This window comes from Cottoperca gobio, chromosome 24, assembly GCF_900634415.1.
Source record: "Cottoperca gobio chromosome 24, fCotGob3.1, whole genome shotgun sequence".
Lineage (NCBI taxonomy): Eukaryota > Metazoa > Chordata > Actinopteri > Perciformes > Bovichtidae > Cottoperca > Cottoperca gobio.
In genome coordinates, this window is record NC_041378.1 from 13373447 (window position 1) to 13397663 (window position 24217).

At 40.7% G+C, this 24217-nt stretch overlaps 2 protein-coding genes across 2 annotated transcripts; both read right to left on the bottom strand.

Annotated features, from left to right (window-relative positions):
* Window positions 1-2952: 2952 nt before the first annotated feature.
* Window positions 2953-6592, bottom strand: LOC115003924 (general transcription factor II-I repeat domain-containing protein 2-like). Its single transcript, XM_029425862.1, has 2 exons — window positions 6554-6592; window positions 2953-5014 (listed from the first exon to the last, which is right to left on the bottom strand). Exons 1-2 carry the CDS (start codon window positions 6590-6592, stop codon window positions 3257-3259), a joined length of 1797 nt encoding a protein of 598 aa, XP_029281722.1. The 3' UTR covers window positions 2953-3256.
* Window positions 6593-14739: 8147 nt separating this feature from the next.
* On the bottom strand, window positions 14740-21744 carry LOC115003833 (methylmalonate-semialdehyde dehydrogenase [acylating], mitochondrial-like). The gene is made up of 12 exons (XM_029425769.1): window positions 21539-21744; window positions 21170-21214; window positions 20248-20322; window positions 19521-19682; window positions 19289-19367; window positions 17962-18264; window positions 17553-17674; window positions 17077-17266; window positions 16742-16923; window positions 16249-16428; window positions 15719-15817; window positions 14740-15618 (listed from the first exon to the last, which is right to left on the bottom strand). The coding sequence occupies exons 1-12, from the start codon at window positions 21575-21577 to the stop codon at window positions 15514-15516; spliced, it is 1581 nt and encodes a 526-aa protein (XP_029281629.1). The 5' UTR covers window positions 21578-21744; the 3' UTR covers window positions 14740-15513.
* Window positions 21745-24217: the final 2473 nt, after the last annotated feature.

A 24217-nucleotide genomic window follows, 5' to 3' on the forward strand; every position in this document is an offset into this window, starting at 1 on the left:
CAGATGTTTCAGACGTCTCAACCTGTGACATCATACAGCTTCCTGTTATTACAACACAGAAGCTGCCACAGAAATCAGGCAAAGAAGAAGAAGAAGAAGAGGACGCACTCTGCTCTTCATCAGATGTTTCAGACGTCTCAACCTGTGACATCATACAGCTTCCTGTTATTACCACACAGGAGCTGCCACAGAAATCAGGCAAAGAAGAAGAAGAAGAAGAAGAGGAAGCACTCTGCTCTTCATCAGAGATTTTAGACTTCTCAGTCTTTACTACAGAAGAGCAGAACCATAAACCCGACAGAAAAGGCAAAACAGAAGAGGAGCTGCCACAGAGAGATCAGACCTTTCTCGTCTGTTTTGTTAGTAAGCTGGTGGATCACATCGTTCACTCCACCAAGACAACAATATACAACGTGGATTTAGAGGTGATGTTGGAACGACTGAGCGAGAGTACTGTTGGAAGTCTCTCTCTCACACAGACAGTTGAAAACATCCACATCCCCGTCTATAAAGAGCTTTGCCACCAGTTTGGATCTGCTGCAAGGCTGCAGGCTGCCATGGTGTCCAAAGATGGGAAGTTTGAAGAAGCCGTTGCCAAGTCATTAAAAGCGCAGCTGCAGAAGTCTTCAAGAAAAAACGTCAGCTTCATGACCAAAGTCAAGAAGGCTTTCTGCCGCAAATCTAGAAGAGTTGCTCCCTTCATCGAGATAAACACATCAGTCTCTCAAACTGAAGTCATCGAGCTAGTGAATGGATCGACGCCACCACCTCAGAGGAAACAGAAGTTCCCCGCCATCCGTAGGATGTTCGCCACCGCAGCCAAGTTCCTGAGGAACCCCTTCAGCCAATGCATCAGTGCTGGAACAGACTAAATATTCTCTATCTTCTGACTGGACAATCACTGGAGTTCATCTTGAAGCGATGAATTCACACTCTTAGAAAGATATCCAAAAAAAACAAAAACAAATACAAACTAAATTGACAATTTGACAAAGGAGAGCTGATATCCAAAAAACAAAAAACAAAAAAATACAGCGAATGCATCCGCGCTGGAACAGAACAAGTTCCCTCTCCTATCTTCTGACTGGACAATCACTGGAGTTCATCTTGAAACGATGAATTCACACTCTTAGAAAGATATCCAAAAAACAAAAACAAATACAAACTAAATTGACAATTTGACAAAGGAGAGCTGATATCCAAAAAACAAAAACAAAAAAAACTAAATACAGCGAATGCATCAGCGCTGGAACAGAACAAGTTCACTCTCCTATCTTCTGACTGGACAATCACTGGAGTTCATCTTGAAACGATGAATTCACACTCTTAGGAAGGATGTGCCAGTTTAGAAAAAATATATAAAGTTCTCTGGGAACCATCACCTTATCGTGGTGGAGAGGTTTGTGTGTCCCTATGAACCTGAGAGCTGTGCTGTCTGGAGCCTAGTGCTCCTGGTAGGGTCTCCCAAGGCAAATTGGTCTCAGGCTCGACAGCGAGCGCCGCATGTTCTCCCCCCGTGTTGGCTAGGTTTTTCTCCGGGTACTCCGGTTTCCTCCCACATTCCCAAAATATGCAATAATTGGAAACTCTAAATGACCAAACTTTAATAAAAATGAGAACCAATTAATAGTTGTTACATCTCTTTTGTCTTCATTTATTATCAGAGGTAGATTAAGAGTCAGAGAACTTTCTCTGGATTAGAACATTTGTCAAATTGAAGGTCAAAGGTGTCAGCCTGTCTGCAGTAAATCTAATCAAACAGATAACCAACACTGTTTCTGCACAAGTCTCTGGTTTTGTGGTTGTAGATACAATAAAATTAGAGAAATATTTCACTGGATATTTCAAATAAAGAGCAGCTTTTGACTCCGATGATAAAATGTTGTCCAAATTGTAAAACCTCAACTCAAATTGTGACCAGCAGTCAAATCAAAGTCAACTGGAGTACAATTCTCCCTGAAGAGAATATCAGGGTTACTTTGTTGACATATATTTTCTACACATATTAAAGGGTGAGAGTTGAGTGATCAATTCTCTTTGCCTTGCACACAATGAGACATCACTTTGATGTTTTTGAATTAGATTTTTAAAAGTTTAAACAGTGATGTCCATCACAATAACAAAGAGTCGAGTCATTTTTACTTATACAGCCAATCGTACACATTTCTCTCAAGTTGCTTTAAAAAAGGGGCCACAAGACGTGTTGGACACAAAGGTTATGCCAGTTTAGAGTCAGCCCTGTCTGTTAACACAGGTCAACAAAGGATGTGGTGGAATTATTTTCAGAATTTCTTCGGCATCCAAATTTACATATTTGGTAACTTTTGAAATGTATGAAGAACCATTTGCAACAAGGGACGGTCGGAAAATTTAATTTGAACTCCACTCAGAATATTTATGTTGAGTGGCTTTTTGCTCACAGTATCTAACTACATTTGGTTTAGTGTTATTTAAGTGTATAAACAGTTTGTTGTATATTTTATCATGTATAGGTAACTCTTGATTATGAATCCAGATAATTCAGGTATCCACATACGAGGAACGTTGATGTAAATTTCACTTCTGTGAAGGCAGTAAAGCGCCACTGATGAGAAGTCACTTTATTTGCTCAGCAGTTCCGACTGTCACAAGTATAGTGCTTCAACTCAAACATTATCCATATTTTCTTTAGATTATGTGCAATAGATCAAATAAAAACACTTTATGTTCATATGAAAAGTTAGTGACCTTATATCTGGGTTTCCAGTTCAAAATCAAGGTTCTAATACAGGGGTGTCAAACTCATTTTCACCGAGGGCCACATCAGCATAATGGCTGTCCTCAAAGGGCCAGATGTAACTTATAAATGTAACTAAATGTAATCGAATGTAATGTAAAATAAATGTAACTACTCCTTAATGTTAAATAACTCATTATTTATTATAACTTATTCAAGTGACAATTACAGTTGCATAGAAAACATATGTTTGCTTGTTGCTCTAACATAAATCCTTTTAAATTTTGTCAGCTTATGAAAACCCAAATAACTCCATTAATGAAGGATCAAACTGTCCAAGTGAATAAAGAAAAATAACATAAAACTGAGCTGCAAAGAACATGTATGACACATGTAGCATTTTACAAAAAAAGGCTGCACACAGCCTTGCATCCAACTGATGGGTTGATGACAACAATTTGTCTGCATACACACATAAGACCTGCAAACATTCAATAATTACAACAGCAGCTACACATAAATCATGTAATGTAAATGTAATCAACTAAAAATACCAAAATAAAGGTTGATGCGTAGAACAGCATGGAGGTTGTTATCCGTGAGGCGTGATCTGTGCTTGTTTTTGTTCAGATTCATTATGGAAAAAAACTGTTCGCACAGATAGGTGCTCCCAAACATGGACAGAACACGGGCAGCATGAAGTCGAAGCTGTGGCATCAAACCAGGGGGCAGCAGACGGTAAAAGTCCTGGATTGCAGCATCCTGGAACTTTGTTCTCAGGCCACTGTCGCTTTGAAGCTCAATTAGCTCCATCTGAAGGTGTTGGGGTGCAGTGCAGACATCGGTGGTGAAAGGATTGACAAAGATGTCAAAGCCAGACTGTTGTGCTCTGAAGTCAGAGAAGCGCCGATCAAACTCAGTCTTTAACCAGCTCAGTTTGGTAGCCAACTGAGCACATGAAAAAGTCTCGGGAAATGAGGCTGACATGCTCTGACAAACAGGAAAGTGGACAAGATTGTCCTGTTTCACTTGCCACATCCATAAGTCCAATTTACGCTGGAAAGCCGTGATCGTGTCGGACATCTGCGTGATGACTTGTTTGCGTCCCTGCAGCTTCTGATTCAGCTGGGCGAGATGGTCGGTTATGTCACACAACACAGCAAAGTCACACATCCACTTTGGATCTGATAGTTCAGACATGAGTTTTCCTTTACTCTGCATAAAAAGAGCAATGTCTTCCCTGAGCTCAAAAAATCGCTTGAGGACTTTGCTCCTACTCAGCCACCGCACTTCTGTATGGTACAGCACATCCCCGTGTTCCGAGCCCATCTCCAGCAAAAACTGCTGGAACTGACGGTGATTCAGGCCACGCGCCCGAATGAAGTTCACTGTTTTCATGACTGTGGTCACAATGTCCTCCATCCCCAGCACCTTCCCACACAAAGCTTCTTGATGGATAATGCAATGATACGTTATCAGAGGCGTGTGACAGTTCATTTTTTGCATTTTCCTCTTCATTAGTCCAACCAAGCCCACTTTTCCTCCACACATTGCCGGTGCACCGTCTGTAGTTAATCCTACCAAGTTTTCCCACTGCAATGCATTTTTACTTACGGACTTCTCCACCGCATCAAAAATGTCCTGTCCCGTCGTGGTCCCATGCATTGCAGCCACATCCAACAGCTCCTCAGTGATAGAGAGGTCCGACTTTACGCCTCTAATAAAAATTGATAACTGCGCTGTGTCCGTGTTATCTGTGCTTTCATCAACAGCTAATGAAAAAGCTGTGTAGCTGCGTGTCTCCTCGGCCAGTTGTGTTGTAAGATTTTCTGCTAGTTCCTTCACTCGGTCGGCGATAGTGTTTCTTGATAAACTGACATTTTTAAAAGTCTGTAACTGGTCGGGACACACCTGCTCACAGACCTTCAGCATGCACTGCTTCAAAAACGCTCCCTCTGAAAAAGACTTGGAAGCGTGGGCGATTTCTTCAGCCACAATGAAGCTAGCTTTCACCGCGGCCTCGTTTTTGGCTGTGGATTTCATAAACAAACTCTGCTGCGACCGCAGTTTGCCTTTTAATTCTTGGGCAATTTGTTGCTTTTCTTGAAGGCTAGCTTTAGCGTACTTAGCTCCGTGTTTGGTGTCAAAATGTCGACGCAGATTGTACTCTTTGACAACCGACACCGCCTCGTAACACAAAAGACATACCGGTCTTTCTCCTTGAAGCACAAACAAGTATTCGCCTTCCCATCTTTCTTGAAACAGTCTTCCGTCTGCATCAACATCTGGCCCGCGGGCCTTGAGTTTGACACATGTGTTCTAATATCATAAAACAGATGTCCATCCATCCATCCATCCATCCATCAATCCATCCATCCATCCATCCATCCATCGTCTACCGCTTATCCGGGATCGGGTCGCGGGGGCAGCAGCTCCAGTAAGGAACCCCAATCTACCCTTCTCCGGGCCACATCCTCCAGCTCCGACTGGGGGATCCTGAGGCGTTCCCAGGCCAGTTATGTAATAGGGCTTTGGTCCTTGGTTCAGATTCCATGCATACTCAATACAGACTCGTTTTTACTGTTCGGTGTGTTTTTGGGGTTTAAGTTTTAGGTTCTTCGAAGAACACGATGTGACGTGAGGCTGTTAGCTAACTAGCTTCCTAATAAACTTCACTAACTTTCTTTGTCGTAGCATCCACGCTAGCTAATGTTATCATAAAGTAGTTGACTGAGACTTAACGTTAATGAGGTGCTCAGCTACGGTCAATAAACCTAACGCTAGCTAGCTGTTATGGATTTTATTGCACCAGAATGAGCTCCATCCATCCATCGTCTACCGCAGATTATTCTTTGGGCTTTCTATGCCTTTAATGATGGTACAATTTATGATTGGAAAGTGTTAGAGAAGGGGGATGACGTGCAGTGGCTGCGGTCCACGGGTCGGATTCAAACCCCAGGCCGCTGCGGCAAGGACTCAGAGTTTGTGTGTGGGGCGCCCGCTCTACCAGGTGAGCTAGTTGGGCAGTATTTGCTTTGTCCGTTGTCTCATCGCAGGTCAAAGATAAAAACTGGAAATCTCTTGCGGTGTCCTTCAGTGTTTTTTCAAACATTCTTGTGCCGTGTCAGTAATCCGATTTGAGACGGTGCTTCGAGACAAATTCACTTTCTGAATGAGGCTTCAGTTTCTTGCCGATTAGCTCACTTAACACAAAACTAGCATGCCTGGCGTTGTCTTGGTCAGCCTATGGTCTTGTGAAAACTGCTTGTTGGGCACCCAAACTCATGCAGGACTAACCATTAGATGTCAGACTAAAACATGCCGAGTACAAAACACATTACACATGAAGAACAATGCACAGCCTGTTCTGTCAATAGTTCTGCCATCAGAAAAGTTATTTCCATTGGTGAAAGTAATCATTAACTCTAACATTTATATACTGATATTGCGATTTTTAATAAAGTAAAAGTACAAGTTAAAGTCCTGCATTCAAACGTTACTTAGTAAAAGTAGCCTCAAAATATATACCAAAAGTACCAAAAATAAAAGTACTCATTATGCAGATAGGCCCATTTCAGAATATTATTGGATTATTTGATAGATCGGTGCATATGTGATTTTAATGTCGGAGCTGGTAAAATTGGGGCTAATTTAAACTGCGTTTGAGATGAAAACCTCGCATGATTTATATTACTTATATCACCTTCTTGTTCAGTTTTTGCACCATTAAAAAAATAATAATATTTGCAACCGTGACTCTGTGTTTTCAGTCACATTGCAGAACTAGTCATTGATTTAAAACGATGTTCTCACTGCTGCGTTTAAATATCAGTTTACCCAAAACATATCCTGCCTACGTTTCTCCCCTTGATACATTTTTACAACATATACCCATATACCAAAGACAGCTCATTCTGGTGCAATAAAATCCATAACAGCTAGCTAGCGTTAGGTTTATTGACCGTAGCTGAGCACCTCATTAACGTTAAGTCTCAGTCAACTACTTTATGATAACATTAGCTAGCGTGGATGCTACGACAAAGAAAGCTAGTGAAGTTTGTTAGGAAGCTAGTTAGCTAACAGCCTCACGTCACATCGTGTTCTTCGAAGAACCGAAAACTTAAACCCCAAAAACACACCGAACAGTAAAAATGAGTCTGTATTTAACTTATTGGGAGTGTTTTTGAACGCTGAACACAGTCCGAGCTCACCATGACGTGCGACTACAGCACTCGTCTTGCACGTAATCCTGCAACGATGCTGTTATAGCGGTGTTACTAAATAAAGGTTTAATTAATTGAATATTTCAACATTTGAAATGTTCATTCATCTCTGTTGAAATCATGTTCAAGCACTCAGTACCATTGAGCCTTGTGGGCTTCCATACACACGGAGGCGTTACTTACTTTTCCCCAAAACTATTAATCCAAAATGCGTGCATGAGTACGTGTGTGCTTGGGTGCACGCCTGCGTGCGTGCGTGCGTGCGTAGGTGCGTGCGTGCATGCATGGAATCTGAACCAAGGATCAAAGCCCTATTACATAACATAGGCTGTATGATGTCATATGACATATGACATCATACATCATACATCCTACATCATATATTGAGAAAGTATTATTCCTTGTTGCACACATTACCACTCAACATGGATATTAACGAATTCAACATGGATATTAACGAATTCAACATGGATATTATTAACAAACTCAACATGGATATTAACCAACTGTACATGGATATTGACGAACTCGACATGGACATTAACGATCTCGACATGGATTACAAGGTAAGAAAATCTGGCCTGATTTGGAAAGACGTTTACAGCAATCTTCAATTAACTATTTGTGATCAAATCAAATGTGGTCTGTCTGAAAGTAAACTTTCAGATTTACTTAAGAGATGCTTTATGAATTGAATTTGTGAAGGAAGTACAACAACTATTAATCATTTTGTCACATTTCAAACATCCTAATGAGAAGTGTTTTGTTGGAGTGTAAAATATGCCTGGCTCTTAAAACCTGATTGTTTTTCTTTCTAGATTCCATCAGATGAACCTTTAGAACTGGACTCTAGCACATTGGACGTGCCTTCGTTCACATTTGGTTATTTTGCCCCGTTGATCAATTCATATATGTCGGACATCTCACATGAGTAAGTTATAAGTTACATTTCTTAAAGCAAATAAGATCAGAAATTTGGTCAAATGTTTGTTTTGCTAAACCATTCCTAATCTTTTTTTTAGAGAATGGATGATGTTAAAAAATTACCAAATGGTCTCAGACACATTCTGTCTGATGTCCGACATGTGTCATGACATCTTAGATTCGGTCACCGCCACGATCCTGGAGTATGTGGCACCTCAGGTTCAAAGCAAGGAGGAGGATGCCAAAAACTTCTTTCCCACATTGTAAGTCAAAGGTTCACAGCCAAACACCGTTTTATTCACTTTCCCAGTATTTCTGTAAGCAAAGCTGGAAGTTAGCATCGCTCTGGTTACATTGACAAAAAGACAATGGGATTTTTCCGTTGCACTTTGGATTATTGCAGAAAACGTTTATGATACCGACAAGTTTTGTTCAACAAGATGCTCTCCACAAACGAACACCACTTTTATAATTTTTGATGCCTAAATGCAATCAAGTAAATGCATGCCAGTGAAGAGCGGAGTGTGCAAGAAGTCTTTTGAACAAAACGTTAAAATCTCTTCAGCTTCTGTTTACCACAACCCTTATTATTAGGCATCTAACCAAAAATCCATTAAAAAACATTGATTTGGAGACGAGGGAACAGGAAGTGCTAAAATGCTAACTCATTTGGGGTTTTAGGACTCATTCCAGCAGCATTTTGTTACCTTGTAATTATTAGAGTCCAGATCAGTTAACTAATGCCTGACTGTTTTTCTTTTCAGGAACACTACCGATTATCCGCAATGGCGTAATTTGAGCAGCGTGACAGAGGAAGTTATTCAAGCCAGCTTTGGGGAATCATTTGACTACAGTTTTGGTGCAGCACTAGGATTCCAACAGAAGAGGTCCGACAACTCTGTAACAATACTGAAGCTGTTTGCAGAAGAGGTGACGGAGAGAGTGAACCGGGCACTTCATAAGACCACTCAATCTTCACTGCAGTCAACATCTACCGTGGATGACATAGTTAACTATATCTGCAAAATATTGATTGACTTCGTACAATTAGCCACAGAAGGGAAAGAAGGGAAAGCAACCTGCCCTTCATCAGATGTTTCAGACGTCTCAACCTGTGACATCATACAGCTTCCTGTTATTACCACACAGGAGCTGCCACAGAAATCAGGCAAAGAAGAAGAAGAAGAGGAAGCACTCTGCTCTTCATCAGATGTTTCAGACGTCTCAACCTGTGACATCATACAGCTTCCTGTTATTACAACACAGGAGCTGCCACAGAAATCAGGCAAAGAAGAAGAAGAGGAAGCACTCTGCTCTTCATCAGATGTTTCAGACGTCTCAACCTGTGACATCATACAGCTTCCTGTTATTACAACACAGGAGCTGCCACAGAAATCAGGCAAAGAAGAAGAAGAAGAAGAGGAAGCACTCTGCTCTTCATCAGATGTTTCAGACGTCTCAACCTGTGACATCATACAGCTTCCTGTTATTACCACACAGGAGCTGCCACAGAAATCAGGCAAAGAAGAAGAAGAAGAAGAGGAAGCACTCTGCTCTTCATCAGAGATTTTAGACTTCTCAGTCTTTACTACAGAAGAGCAGAACCATAAACCCGACAGAAAAGGCAAAACAGAAGAGGAGCTGCCACAGAGAGATCAGACCTTTCTCGTCTGTTTTGTTAGTAAGCTGGTGGATCACATCGTTCACTCCACCAAGACAACAATATACAACGTGGATTTAGAGGTGATGTTGGAACGACTGAGCGAGAGTACTGTTGGAAGTCTCTCTCTCACACAGACAGTTGAAAACATCCACATCCCCGTCTATAAAGAGCTTTGCCACCAGTTTGGATCTGCTGCAAGGCTGCAGGCTGCCATGGTGTCCAAAGATGGGAAGTTTGAAGAAGCCGTTGCCAAGTCATTAAAAGCGCAGCTGCAGAAGTCTTCAAGAAAAAACGTCAGCTTCATGACCAAAGTCAAGAAGGCTTTCTGCCGCAAATCTAGAAGAGTTGCTCCCTTCATCGAGATAAACACATCAGTCTCTCAAACTGAAGTCATCGAGCTAGTGAATGGATCGACGCCACCACCTCAGAGGAAACAGAAGTTCCCCGCCATCCGTAGGATGTTCGCCACCGCAGCCAAGTTCCTGAGGAACCCCTTCAGCCAATGCATCAGTGCTGGAACAGACTAAATATTCTCTATCTTCTGACTGGACAATCACTGGAGTTCATCTTGAAGCGATGAATTCACACTCTTAGAAAGATATCCAAAAAAAACAAAAACAAATACAAACTAAATTGACAATTTGACAAAGGAGAGCTGATATCCAAAAAACAAAAAACAAAAAAATACAGCGAATGCATCCGCGCTGGAACAGAACAAGTTCACTCTCCTATCTTCTGACTGGACAATCACTGGAGTTCATCTTGAAACGATGAATTCACACTCTTAGAAAGATATCCAAAAAACAAAAACAAATACAAACTAAATTGACAATTTGACAAAGGAGAGCTGATATCCAAAAAACAAAAACAAAAAAAACTAAATACAGCGAATGCATCAGCGCTGGAACAGAACAAGTTCACTCTCCTATCTTCTGACTGGACAATCACTGGAGTTCATCTTGAAACGATGAATTCACACTCTTAGGAAGGATGTGCCCGTTTAGAAAAAATATATAAAGTTCTCTGGGAACCATCACCTTATCGTGGTGGAGAGGTTTGTGTGTCCCTATGAACCTGAGAGCTGTGCTGTCTGGAGCCTAGTGCTCCTGGTAGGGTCTCCCAAGGCAAATTGGTCTCAGGCTCGACAGCGAGCGCCGCATGTTCTCCCCCCGTGTTGGCTAGGTTTTTCTCCGGGTACTCCGGTTTCCTCCCACATTCCCAAAATATGCAATAATTGGAAACTCTAAATGACCAAACTTTAATAAAAATGAGAACCAATTAATAGTTGTTACATCTCTTTTGTCTTCATTTATTATCAGAGGTAGATTAAGAGTCAGAGAACTTTCTCTGGATTAGAACATTTGTCAAATTGAAGGTCAAAGGTGTCAGCCTGTCTGCAGTAAATCTAATCAAACAGATAACCAACACTGTTTCTGCACAAGTCTCTGGTTTTGTGGTTGTAGATACAATAAAATTAGAGAAATATTTCATTGGATATTTCGAAAAAAGACCAGCTTTTGACTCAGATGATAAAATGTTGTCCAAATTGTATAATAAAATGTCAGATGAAGCAGTACGTCGTTAAAATGTGTCCCTGTGACCAGCAGTCAAATCAAAGTCAACTGAAGTGCAATTCTCCCTGAAGAGAATATTCTAATTCAAATTCAAATTCAAATTTATGTGTATAGCCCAATATCACAAATTATATATTTGTCTCAGTGTGCTTTACAGACTGTACAGGTTACGACACTCTCTGTCCTTAGACTCTCGCATCGCACAAGGAAAAACTTCCTAAAAGAAACCCCATAATTAAAGGGGGAAAAATGGAAGAAACCTCAGGGAGAGCAACTGAGGAGGGATCCCTCTCCCAGGACGGACAGACGTGCAATAGATGTCGTGTGTACAGGATAAACAACATAGTACAAATACAACATTTGACAGAAATTATGTTGTGTTGTAAAAAAAAAAAATAGAAAGTATGGATGAATCCAGGAAAATGTCAATAAGGCTTCCCGGTGTCCAGCAGGACCAGGGCAGCAGGCGCTGTCACGATTCATGATCCTGACGTAAACTTTATCAGTGGCAACCTGCCACATGAGAGACAGACACTCCGGGGATGATACCCCGGATGGTGAGGTAGTAACATACATTTACATAAATGCATACAGATAGAGAGGGAGAAGAAGGGAGAAGAAGAGAGGGGAGGGAGGGGAGGAGAGAGGAAGAGAAGGAAGAGAGCAGGGAGGTGTCCCCCGGCAGTCTAAGCCTATAGCAGCATAACTAGGGGCTGATCCAGGGCAAACCTGAGCCAGCCCTAACTATAAGCTTTATCAAAAAGGAAAGTCTTTAGCCTACTCTTAAATGTGGAGAGTGTGTCTGCCTCCCGAACACAAACTGGAAGCTGGTTCCACTGGAGAGGAGCTTGATAGCTGAAGGCTCTGGCTCCCATTGTACTCTTAGAGACTCTAGGAACCACAAGTAACCCTGCAGTCTGGGAGCGTAATGCTCTAGTTGGTTTATAAGGTACTATGAGATCTTTAAGATATGCTGGAGCCTGACCATTAATTGCTTTGTAAGTCAGGAGAAGGATTTTGAATTCTATTCTGTATTTTACTGGGGTATAATATCAGGGTTACTTTGTTGACATATATTTTCTACACATATTAAAGGGTGAGAGTTGAGTGATCAATTATCTTTGCCTTGCACACAATGAGACATCACTTTGATGTTTTTGAATTAGATTTTTAAAAGTTTAAACAGTGATGTCCATCACAATAACAAAGAGTCGAGTCATTTTTACTTATACAGCCAATCGAACACATTTCTCTCAAGTTGCTTTAAAAAAGGGGCCACAAGACGTGTTGGACACAAAGGTTATGCCAGTTTAGAGTCAGCCCTGTCTGTTAACACAGGTCAACAAAGGATGTGGTGGAATTATTTTCAGAATTTCTTCGGCATCCAAATTTACATATTTGGTAACTTTTGAAATGTATGAAGAACCATTTGCAACAAGGGACGGTCGGAAAATGTAATTTTAACTCCATTGTCAGAATATTTATGTTGAGTGGCTTTTTGTTCACACACACACACACACACACACACACACACACACACACACACACACACACACACACACACACACACACACACACACACACACACTAAAAAAAAAAGTACGGTGCTGCAAATATGTTCAGTTCCTTCTGGTAACCTTTTATGTCCTGGAACCTCTCTACGAAGACCTGGAATAGTTTTGCACACTCACCAGCATATCCAGATGTCACAGCAGGCTTTTGTTCTTGCAGAGTGAGAAAGTGCACAGTGTTTCCCCTTTTCCAGTTGCACTTGCCACAGCTTTAGTTTAGCTTCAACTGATTTCACATTTGAAAGCAGAGCGCTGAAGAGCTGGATAGGAACTTGGAGTTTGACATTCAGCTCTGAGATAGCCACTTGCTTTCACTGAGTCCCCTTCATCTCCGTGAGCTGCTTTACTTCTTCCCTCAAGTTGTTTAGTCCTCTGCTTCTAATAAAGTTTATGGTGGAAACGACAGTATTCATCACTTCATTGAGATTCAGGGAAGGTGCACACAGGCTCTCTTGATGTATGATACAGTGACATACAACCAACTCACTTGGATTAAGACTGAGACGACTCATTTCTTTTCGGACCAATGCAGTCAGTCCTTTCTGCGCGCCAGCCAAGTCGCGATTGACTTTTTGGGCACCCCTGGCCTCAACAACTTGCTCAAACAAATCCTCACTTTTGGTAGTGCCATGCATGGCTTGCAGAGACATTATTTCCTCCCAAGTATCCAACTCAGCTCTAATCCCACGCACAGAAATGGCTAGTTGGGCAGTATTTGCTTTGTCCGTTGTCTCATTGCAGGTCAAAGAGAAAAACTGGAAATCTCTTGCGGTGTCCTTCAGTGTTTTTTCAAACATTCTTGTGCCGTGTCAGTAATCCGATTTGAGACGGTGCTTCGAGACAAATTCACTTTCTGAATGAGGCTTCAGTTTCTTGCCGATTAGCTCACTTAACACAAAACTAGCATGCCTGGCGTTGTCTTGGTCAGCTTGTGGTCTTGTGAAAACTGCTTGTTGGGCATCCAAACTCATGCAGGACTAACCATTAGATGTCAGACTAAAACATGCCGAGTACAAAACACATTACACATGAAGAACAATGCACAGCCTGTTCTGTCAATAGTTCTGCCATCAGAAAAGTTATTTCCATTGGTGAAAGTAATCATTAACTCTAACATTTATATACTGATATTGCGATTTTTAATAAAGTAAAAGTACAAGTTAAAGTCCTGCATTCAAACGTTACTTAGTAAAAGTAGCCTCAAAATATATACCAAAAGTACCAAAAATAAAAGTACTCATTATGCAGATAGGCCCATTTCAGAATATTATTGGATTATTTGATAGATCAGTGCATATGTGATTTTAATGTTGGAGCTGGTAAAATTGGGGTTAATTTAAATTGCGTTATATACGGCTCTGTAGCTGAATCTATAAAAAATAAATTAACGTCCTTATTGTTAAAATTCTGTATTAATAATTTCAATCTGAAAAGTAACTAGTAATTCAATTTATCAAACAAATGTAGGAGTAAAAAGTACAATATTTTGAAATGCAACAGAGTAAAAGTAAAAAGTAAGAAGGAATTTCTATAGTTAAGCAAAGCTATCTCAGAATTGTACTTAAGTACAGTACTTGAGTAAAGTTACTCAAGTTACTTTAAACCACTGATTTTTTCTGATTACTTTTTTCCAGACCGTTTAAACAGTGTGACACTTGCAGCAAAATTATAGGCTGTGTGTTGTTGAACTAGAATAACTCAGGTTCAAACATAACCGACTACTTGTCAACTGTGGTGTCCATTAGGCATTATTTGTTTTGTATTCATGTGCAATATACACTTTTTACCATTTATTACTGTTATAACTGGCTGCAAATTAAAACATTTTATGCCACCACTTATTTTTACTCTGGGTGTTTACTTATTATACGCTTGTTTACCATTTTTATTTAAAGTTTTAGCATACTTATTTTAGTCTTACATCTGTACTGTCCCAAAAAAGGATTTCTGATTCTGATCATTTAGATCTACACATCCAGCATACCAATATGTTGGCTTTATGCGTAATTAACAGTGCATAAAATTGCAGCAGAAGCAGAGGACCATTTCAACACAAATCAGAATTCAATTTAGTCAAATTAGTGTCTTTATTCAAAGAGTGAACTACAGACTCTCGTCTTTTAATCTTCAGCCACAAAGACCTAAGAAGAAGTCAAGGGGACAAAGTTTCAAGGAGCTAAAATGTAAAACAATGCAATTGAACTTTTATACCTTTCAGCATCACTCCGACAATACAGTACAAACCCTCGAGCCTCTATGTGACACCGAAAACACATTAGTCCCAACACTGGACAGTAGGATATACATTTAGAGGGACAAGAACTACAACCATTATTTCAGTTTTAACTAGGCTCTTGTTCTAATGACGCATTTGCTCCATTTATATGTACTTTTCAAGTAGCTACACAACGCTCTGATAAACAGAACAAGCCAAAAGAACCACAGAGTGAAATGGTGGAAGACATCTGCAGACACCGCTTTAAAAAAGGCAGAATCTGATCCTTTTGATTCTACTTATAAGAAATGTGACACCAGAGTACCCAAGGACCCAGAACAGGACACAAACAGGAGAAAACTGGTAGAAATGACAACAAACTCATGAAGAGATTCACAGCACCATTCATTGCATTAGTCCAGCTAAGCTCTCCCGTCTGTAATTTGCATTTTTGTGTGTTTGTGCAACAACATCGTCCTCGATGTTCGAAATAAATTTTTTTTGCTAACTAATAATCCCCAGTGTGGATATTTCTCAAAAGGGGACCTTTTTTTAAAATTCCTTCCATGATCTTCTTCTTAAGGCATATGAGAAATCACTGAAGGTTACGTTAGATGTGTCGTCAATTTAACGCCCCATGGTTGGCATGGTAACAGCTGGGCTCGTCAGAGTGGTGTCCTCCGCCTTCCACTGGGATGTCACAGTCTTGATCTGAGTGTAGAATTGGATGCCCTGATGGTAAAGAGACAACTGCTGTGTCAGCAACCGAAAGCATGTGCAAGTTTCTTTATTTTAATGATTCAACACATGACAAACTGCTTTTGTTTATTACCTGCTTGCCATAGAAGTTGGTGTCTCCTCTGAATGAGCCTCTGGAGCCAGTGAAGGAGAACATGGGGAGGGGGACAGGGATGGGCACGTTCACGCCAATCTGTACAAAAGGCATCCACACATTAACAATAAATCATGCATAACTCCTGCTGTGCTCCAACCGTGTAAAAATATTTTGGTTCATTATGAAACTGTGGCGGACAAATTAGACTATGGCGGGCCGCAAGCTCAGGGATGGGCAACTTTGAGGATAGGGAGGGCCACAAAAAGTGTGCCCTCACTGCCAGAGGGCCACTTTGCACCCCCCCGTCTATCTACTCTGTCTGTTTTCCTGTTTTTAAAAACAGATCACCTCCAACACTAAACTGTTTACTCAAAGTCTCACTCCGGTGACTCACTGAAGATTATAATAACACCAAAGAGGTTTAATCCCCGACAGAAAAAGCTATTTGTCTGTTCGGTGTATGGTTTTCAAATTGACCAACAATCTTCAGTGTCCTTTTATTCAGCCTTTGTAAAAGCATCTCTCACCTGGCCAACGTCCACCTCATGTGTGTATTTGCGTGCTGTGGCTCCATTGGTGGTGAAGATGGCGGTGCCGTTGCCGTAAGGGTTACTGTTGATTAAAGAAATTGCTTCGTCAAGACTGTCAGCCTCCAGGACGACAAGCACCGGTCCAAAGATCTCCTCTGTGTAACACTTCATACTCGGCTGGAAAGAACAGCAGAATGATTACAACAATGTTTCCTCCAGCATTTACCATCATCTGCAACAACAACTCCACCGGGTATCATTAACAGTACATAATACTACCAGTATGTTCAAACTTTGTTTTTATCAATACAGGGACTGGAAAAACGGGTTCAAGTGCATTTACCACTAAAGTCTTTAGGCTCCTGTTAAAAAAGTAAACTCAACTTTCTTTTTATTTTCTCTGAAACATGTATTTTTATCATATTAGACTCTTTATTCAGTAATAAAAGTAAAAAGAGGTGTCCATGTTGCACCCTTAGCCAAATCTCACCGTAACACTGCTCAGGATGGTGGGTCCTACAAAGTTTCCATTTTCATATCCTTTGACGTTGGCATTCCTCCCGTCCAGCAGCAGCTTGGCACCCTCATCCACCCCACTCTGGATCAAAGACTCCACCCTGGCCTTGGCTTCAGGAGAGATCAGGGGACCCACATCTGCCCCAGGTTGATCACCTTCAGGAAACATGCGTACATGTAAAATGTTCCCTTACAAAAAGGGGCAATATCGTGCTGCAACACTTTATATCGAAATGCATAAGAACTGAAAAATAAAAATTGTATTAAACATATTTTTATTTGCATTTACGCAGTTTCCAATTAAGTTACCTGCGCTGACGCGGAGTGACTTAGAGCGCTCCACCAGCTCTGGGAGCCATTTGCGAGATTCTCCTACAAAAATAGCAGTGGAGAGAGCCATACAGCGCTGACCAGCTGCACCGAAAGCAGCCCCCACCAGCTGGTTGATGGTGTTCTCTTTGTTGGCATCAGGCATCACCACACCATGGTTCTTGGCACCCTAAAAAGAAAGATATAGGACACGTTTCTGAAGGGTTTCTCTTCTTACACGGGAGGCAGCACAGTGCTAAGCACATGTTACAAACATCGGTGATTGACAGCAAGGCACTGAGCTGTTGTCTTGGTAACAAAATGGTAAATATTTTTGCTCCATATGATTTGTGCATAACAGGAACGGTGTTTAATATGGAAGTTATCATGGAAAACAACAACTTCAGCGTCATAAGACTGATGATCCCGAATATAAACGCAGTAGACTTAGTCGAGTACTGCGAGTTCTGGTGTACCATGTTGGACTGCACTCTCTTGCCGTTCTTAGATCCCCGCTCGTAGATGTGCTCTCCAGCCGTGTTGGAGCCCACAAAGCTGATGGCTTTGATGGCCGGGTGGTCACAGATGAAGTTCACCGCTGCACAAACATACAAACGGATACTGTAAATCCTCTCTTCATCTGTGCTGCACCCGTAAATCACAATATAACATCACTAAGTTCTCAGATGCAGAAGAGATTAAAATTATCTTTTCTCAAACACTCATGAATCACTTACAGATATAGATTGCACATAACATGGAAATTTCCGATTTACATATTGCCAGGGGGGGGGGTATATGATTAGTTTGAATCACCCATGGAACACTCTCCATTGGTTATTACACACAGATTGTGTGATTCTGAACAGGGATCCACAATCTCACCTGCATGCTGGCCGTGGATGATGTTGAGTGTACCATCTGGTGCGCCGGCGTCATGGAGCAATTTGGCCAGGAGCATGGTGCACCCTGGGACCCGTTCAGAGGGCTTCATCAGGTAGGTGTTGCCACAAGCCATGCCGATGGGGAACATCCACAGAGGAATCATGGCGGGGAAGTTAAACGGAGCGATACCGGCACACACTCCGATGGGCAGGCGGTAGGTGTAGGTATCCATGTCCCTGGCGATGGAAGGCAACGTCTCCCCCAGCATGAGAGAGGTAATGCTGCAGGCATGCTCAACCACCTCTGAGGGGGTGAAGATGAGGAGAAAGTACGAAGTAAACAAATAAAATGTGCAGAGATAAACATATGTGATATACAATAAAATAATGGATGCATCTCTGAAAATCGTAATACGAGTAATTTAAGATGAGATCATTTAATGACTACATTAGCTTCTTACTTATGAATAAAACAAAACTGTTAATTGATAATTCTTTCCTATGAGTGAACTGTAATATAACTTGCAAAAACATCAAGCACTATCGGTCTCAGTGCTGTAGAAAATCTCTAATCCTGGCAGCACCTGCATGTGTAGCCTGTCTTTCAGCTGATAAATGTAAAGTTAGCATGCCAGAATAACTCAGGCATCATAAAGCTGGGAGCTGTACCAAGTACAAGAAATACTTTGGCAGCTCCATCTTGTAATAACTCAAATATATCTTCCTTTATTTGCAAGAGAGCGTGGCTCTTTTTTAATTTCTCAACACGATTCTTGTTGATGCAAGTCTGCCAAAGTGAAGTAGTGCACCTCGATGAGAGGAACTGCATAAATTATCTTTATATAGCATGCAACTAACAGCAGCCCCTGCAAAGTGCTTTACACAAACTAGGGAGTCACACTTTAACATCAGGGCCAAACAATGTGGTGCTGTTGCAGGAATACAGTTTCCTTAACCTTTTCTTTTCTTTTTTATAAATAATGTGACACTGAAATCCTCTTGAAAAGCAGTTTTAAGCTTCTATATGTCAATATGGCCAAAACGGAACACTTGCTCCATTATTAATTTAAAAGTTAAAGTTGCTTTGGCAGGAAGTGTCTGGTTACACGCAAATAATTGACACCCTGCAGCCACTTAGTATAAAACTTTCATCCAGGCAGTGGTATAAAGGGTTGCCAAAGATACAGACTTTTCATCAGGAGATACAGATACTATAGACAACAGTTTCAACAGGGTAATTTGATCCCCGCTATATATTCACCGCAGCACTCTAATCTAATCAGGATATCAAACCCAATAGCACACTGGGAAGTCTACGCTTTACTTACGGAGTCCTCTAAACACATCTCCCTCTGCATCAGCCAGAGTTTTGCCCTGCTCCAAGGTGATCAATTTAGCCAGTTCTTTCTGAAATATGAGGAAAAACCAGTAATGATATATTAATAAGATAAGAAACACATAAAACCATTTCCTTGCTCTCCAAGTTGTTAACTTAAAATGGAAACACACTAGTGGAAGATGAAAAATAAAAACAAACAAGCAAGTGACACATGTCCGTACAATGTTATCCTTGATGAGCTGCTGGTAGCGCAGGAAGATCTGCTGCCTGCTGAGGATGGAGGTCTCGGACCAGGACCCATAGGCTCTGGAGCAGGAGTCAACAGCTGCCAGCATCTCCTCCTCGGTAGCTATGGGAACACGTCCCACCACCTCATTAGTGGCCTGTGGAGCAGGAGACAGTCCACACAAACAAGTTGACAGAGGAGCGGAAGACATTACAATAATTCTTTAATATTAATAACACAAGTTTGTTTTCTATCCTTTACAGGTTTGATATTGTATGTGAAGAACGTAGAATGCTGTTTCTCCATGCCATAATCATCCATCACTGCATCGCTAGATATAAAAACATGACTGGATATAAAAACATGAACGGGGTAGAGTGGTTGGTGATTCTATCCCAGGCCCCTGCCGTCAACATGTTGACGTGCCCTCGAGTAAGATACTGAACCTCAAATTGCTCCCGGCATGGCCAACGGTGTGCGAGTGTGTTTGAATGCTTATCATTCCTGATGAACATGTGGCACATTGTATGATAGCCTCTGCCTCTGTATTAATACAGTATGTGTGACTATGCTTTCAATTCTTAGATATGGGCAACTCAAGACTTATTTCCCCCCTCCCCAACGTTCATAAATGACTACTACAAAGTTGCACTGGTTATTTGCAGCCAGCTGGTTCTACAGGCTTATTGCAGGTTGGATAGAGTTCATCTATGAATACTTACAGGGTTGTGAATGTCAAGCCATTCAGAGCTGTTGGACTCAACAAACTTGCCATCGATGAACAGCTTGGTGGTGGGCTAGAGGATCAGAGAGGTATATGGTTAAATCCCTTCCTGTCTGGTTACATCATTACAAAGTTCATTAAGGTGTTTTTGTTCATACATTTCTAAGCTGAAGTTACATTAGTGGATCCCGATCCACTAATACACACACTAATTCTATGCAAGTTTTGAGTATATTTTGTACAGACTGAAAAAATGAAAGAATTAAGTGCACTCAAATAAGTCAGTATGCACATATTATTTGAAAACACTTGATTTTTGAGTGTGAGCTTAATAACTGAATAAAAAAGGAAAAGAGTTTGTATGAAACATGGGGATTAATCTTATACTAACTACATGTATGAAGTTTAGTGCACAGTATGTGCTGTGTACAGTTTGTATGTAGGAATTAGAACATAGATAATGAGTGTGCAGAGTTTTGATGGTTCAGAATATTTTTTATCTTACAATGAATATGCAATGCTTCTGGGAACTTCGAGTGCTTAAAATAAAATGTTTAAATACCTATTTTTGGATTAATGCCTCAACACAATGCTTACATGAAGGTATAAATGGAGTGATAGATAGAGTTGGAGAGTTGGCTAATGTCTTAAAGATTACTGAAGAAAGAATTATGAGTCTCAGCTCCATTTGGAGTTTCATGGCAAAAATATTATGAGAATGTTATTTCAATAAAACAAACTTTGCAAACTAAAGACATGTTGTTACTTTGATATCATGAAGCCATGCGTGTCCAATAATGAAAATATGTATACATTTTAAGTTAACTCAAAATGCAACAAAACGTGGCACGTAGAACCTGTGGTGAACACGTAACATTCATTCATTGCAGAGTTATGAAAGCTGGTGAGTGGTGACTTACCACTGAGGAGGAGGAGTAACAAAGGCGACCCAGGTGTAGGGGCACCTTCAATAATTAAAACAGAGAATATTAATCAAATTTTATTCATATTACAGTCATTGTCCAAGGTCTAATAAATAAGGACGGAGTCCTCCATTGCTCGTCTCCCCTGTGCACGTGATGCAAATAAAACCTGCCCCTACCTATCAAACTTAAACTGCACATAAATAATAAATGCTTGCAAATAAGTAGGAGTGAAGAGTGTGATTCAATGTGCGTGAAGGCAACGACTTTGCTAGCTAGCAGTACAGGTTGCTAGCTATTTTTGAGTTGCATAAGCGTCAAAGAAAAGCAACTGTTGTGTCAAACATTAGCATGATTTTGTTTTACCTTCTTGTTCAAAAGGGACCGGAGGAGAATTGCTGCCATTGTGGAGTTTCGGGTTTCTCTTTTCCTGCTCCGAAGCCCTTGAAACGACCCAAAAGTAACTGGAGTGCAAAGAGAACTAGCAGGAATGTTGCAGGGGACAGAGCGGTGGGATACAATGCTGCGTTTTTATCCGATCTACAAGACATCACCAAAGCGGATGTTATTGAGTAGCACCAGTGCACTTCATTTGTTGATCTGTGAAAGCTGCGCGTGACGGCATTCGCTGTTTCCGTTTGGTGTAGGAGGGACATTCCTGATTAAAAGCCAATCACTGTGCGCTATTTACCAACCACCCTAAATTACAAGAAGCTGATTGGTTGTTTCTTTAAACACGGATTGGTGTACTTTTAAGAGCATTTTGAGAACTTATTCGGGAACTTTGGTATCAGAAATGTTGCCTAGTTTCGTTTTAATATATATATATATTTTACGGTTTTATGAGTGAAGGAAACACTTATCAACACCTAGTGGCAGGTAACAGTTTCCATAGCAACATGCTTACAGGCAACATGGATTTCCTACAGTGGAGTTGTCATGATGTTGCAAGATGGATTGAGTCTTTAGGATTTCCACAATACAAAGTACGTTAATATTTACCTGACTAAACAGATATCACATTAACCGTTACAGGATATGTGCCTGTGAGCTTCCAAGGGAATATTTCGCATTTCAAAGTTGTAAATAACCTCATTATACATTTCTGTCGCAGGCATGTTTCACGGAGAACTTCATCACTGGAAGAAGGCTCATTTATGTAAATTGTATCTACTTGCCAAGACTTGGAATCACAGATTTTAAAGACATGAAGGTATTTAGGAGAGACAGATACTCGAGTTTTATTTGATTTTATTCTAACCTTCAGAAAAGATTGTTGTTATTATGGAGACGTGTTTACATATCAAAGCTGGAGGCTCACAACATGTTCAAGGTAGTTTTAACAGTAGCACCAAGATAATGATGGCACTGTGAAAACTACTCTTAACAACGGGTGCTCAAACAATTCGATGAGTTTGTCTTAATTGATTACAATTTTGATAAGTGATCAATCATTGAAGTAGCCTAAATCATCAAATATAAACACCAAGTGGGCATTACTTACTCCCTTTGGACTCAGCAACTTGTGGCATGGGCTTTTTTCCTTAATTTGACTTTTCACGGGGTAAAGCAATGGATTAATTAAAAGAAAAACAATAAGAAGATTAATCTATAGTAGGAATAATTGTTAGTTGTCGCCTCAATTGTATTAAAATATTTCTCCAGTTAGCTCTAAGTGGATTGTAAACATTGAATCTGGTGTCTAGTCTGTGCCAACTTAGTTGCATATTTAACTTGGACCTTTAACACTCTTTCTTTGAACAGTGTGACATCCAATTAAAGTTGTGTGTTGTAACTGAGCATCACTGCCAGCAGCGCCTCAGATCAGCTGTATCACATACAGTTAAAGCGACTGTTTTTCTCATCTCTCCCTGAGGTTAGAACTAAATTGGCTTAAAGCGCCTTTATGTATTCAGCTACTGTAGAAGCATAACACCAGAAAAATAAATAAAAAAACTGGTGAGTGCGAACTGATAATGAAATACCTTGAGACGGACAGACTCAATAAAGAATTGTGAGCTCTATTTAGTGGAGATTAGCCCGTAAATCCTTTGATTTGTTTCTGGTAGTGTGATCTTGTTACCTTTCTTTCCATGATGCCATAATCTTGGTGAAATATCCTCGAAAGACTAGACACTCTGACCCTCAGTGGGACTACCTTATTAAATAAGGGTGAGAACACACTTTATCAAAGAACTCAACTCTGCTGTGCGCCCTGCAGGTCATCAGTGCTAATGTGCGTCAGCTGCTGGGGATCACAGAGACCACAGAGACCCCGTGGAGACGCAGCATCACTAACTCTCGACAGGAAAGCATGGGCTTGTTCTTGGAAAAAAAGAGCCGGACAGGTGAATGGGCGGACAATCTCACCTACCAACAGTTCCTGGATGACATGCGTCAGTGAGAGCCGGACATGAATCACAGCAGTAAAGGAGCGCAACATAAAAACAAGTCCTGTCAGTATCATTTCATGCCACCAACTGTCATCTTATGATGACGCCTATGAGACACATGCAGGCCTTGACATTAACACTTCCCACCAGCAAAATGTGTGTATGCAGTTGTTGTGGCTGGTGAAAAAGCAGTTATTTTACAAGCATTTCTTGTGCAGGTAGCCAACATGAGAGCAACACTTATTTTATACGTGTAATAACAGTGACTTTGTGCACACAAAGTCAATTAGTCAATGATATAAAAATAAACACTTAATATTTGTATAATCAATCTTAATTTTCCATGCAAAAATATCACTGGACATCTTTTACTATTTTCTGACATTTTACAGACCAAACTATTAATTGATTAATTGATTAATTGAAAATATAATCGTTAGATTAATCAATAATTGTTAGTTGCAGCCCTATTAAATAGCTCTGGTCTTTCCCTGTTCTGGATAACCATGCTTAAAGCACTATTCCTATTGATCTCAAGTAGATGTCTTGTAACTGGATGGAGCTATTGATCTGGAGTAGAAATCCTCAGGGTAATTCTGTGGATGACAACAGACACCTATTTCACAGAGCCAGGAGACCCCGGGAGCATATC

Bases quoted from the DNA above. Each gene is read 5' to 3' on its own strand.
- LOC115003924 (XM_029425862.1), bottom strand. From the start codon at position 6,592: ATGTATCAAGGGGAGAAACGTAGGCAGGATATGTTTTGG. The intron at 5,015-6,553 runs GTAAACTGATAT...GTCAAACTCAAG, and splicing joins GTAGGCAGGATATGTTTTGG to GCCCGCGGGCCAGATGTTGA.
- LOC115003833 (XM_029425769.1), bottom strand. From the start codon at position 21,577: ATGGCAGCAATTCTCCTCCGGTCCCTTTTGAACAAGAAG. The intron at 16,924-17,076 runs GTAACTTAATTG...TGTTTCCTGAAG, and splicing joins GTCACTCCGCGTCAGCGCAG to GTGATCAACCTGGGGCAGAT. The intron at 15,619-15,718 runs GTAATAAACAAA...CTTTACCATCAG, and splicing joins CCAACTTCTATGGCAAGCAG to GGCATCCAATTCTACACTCA.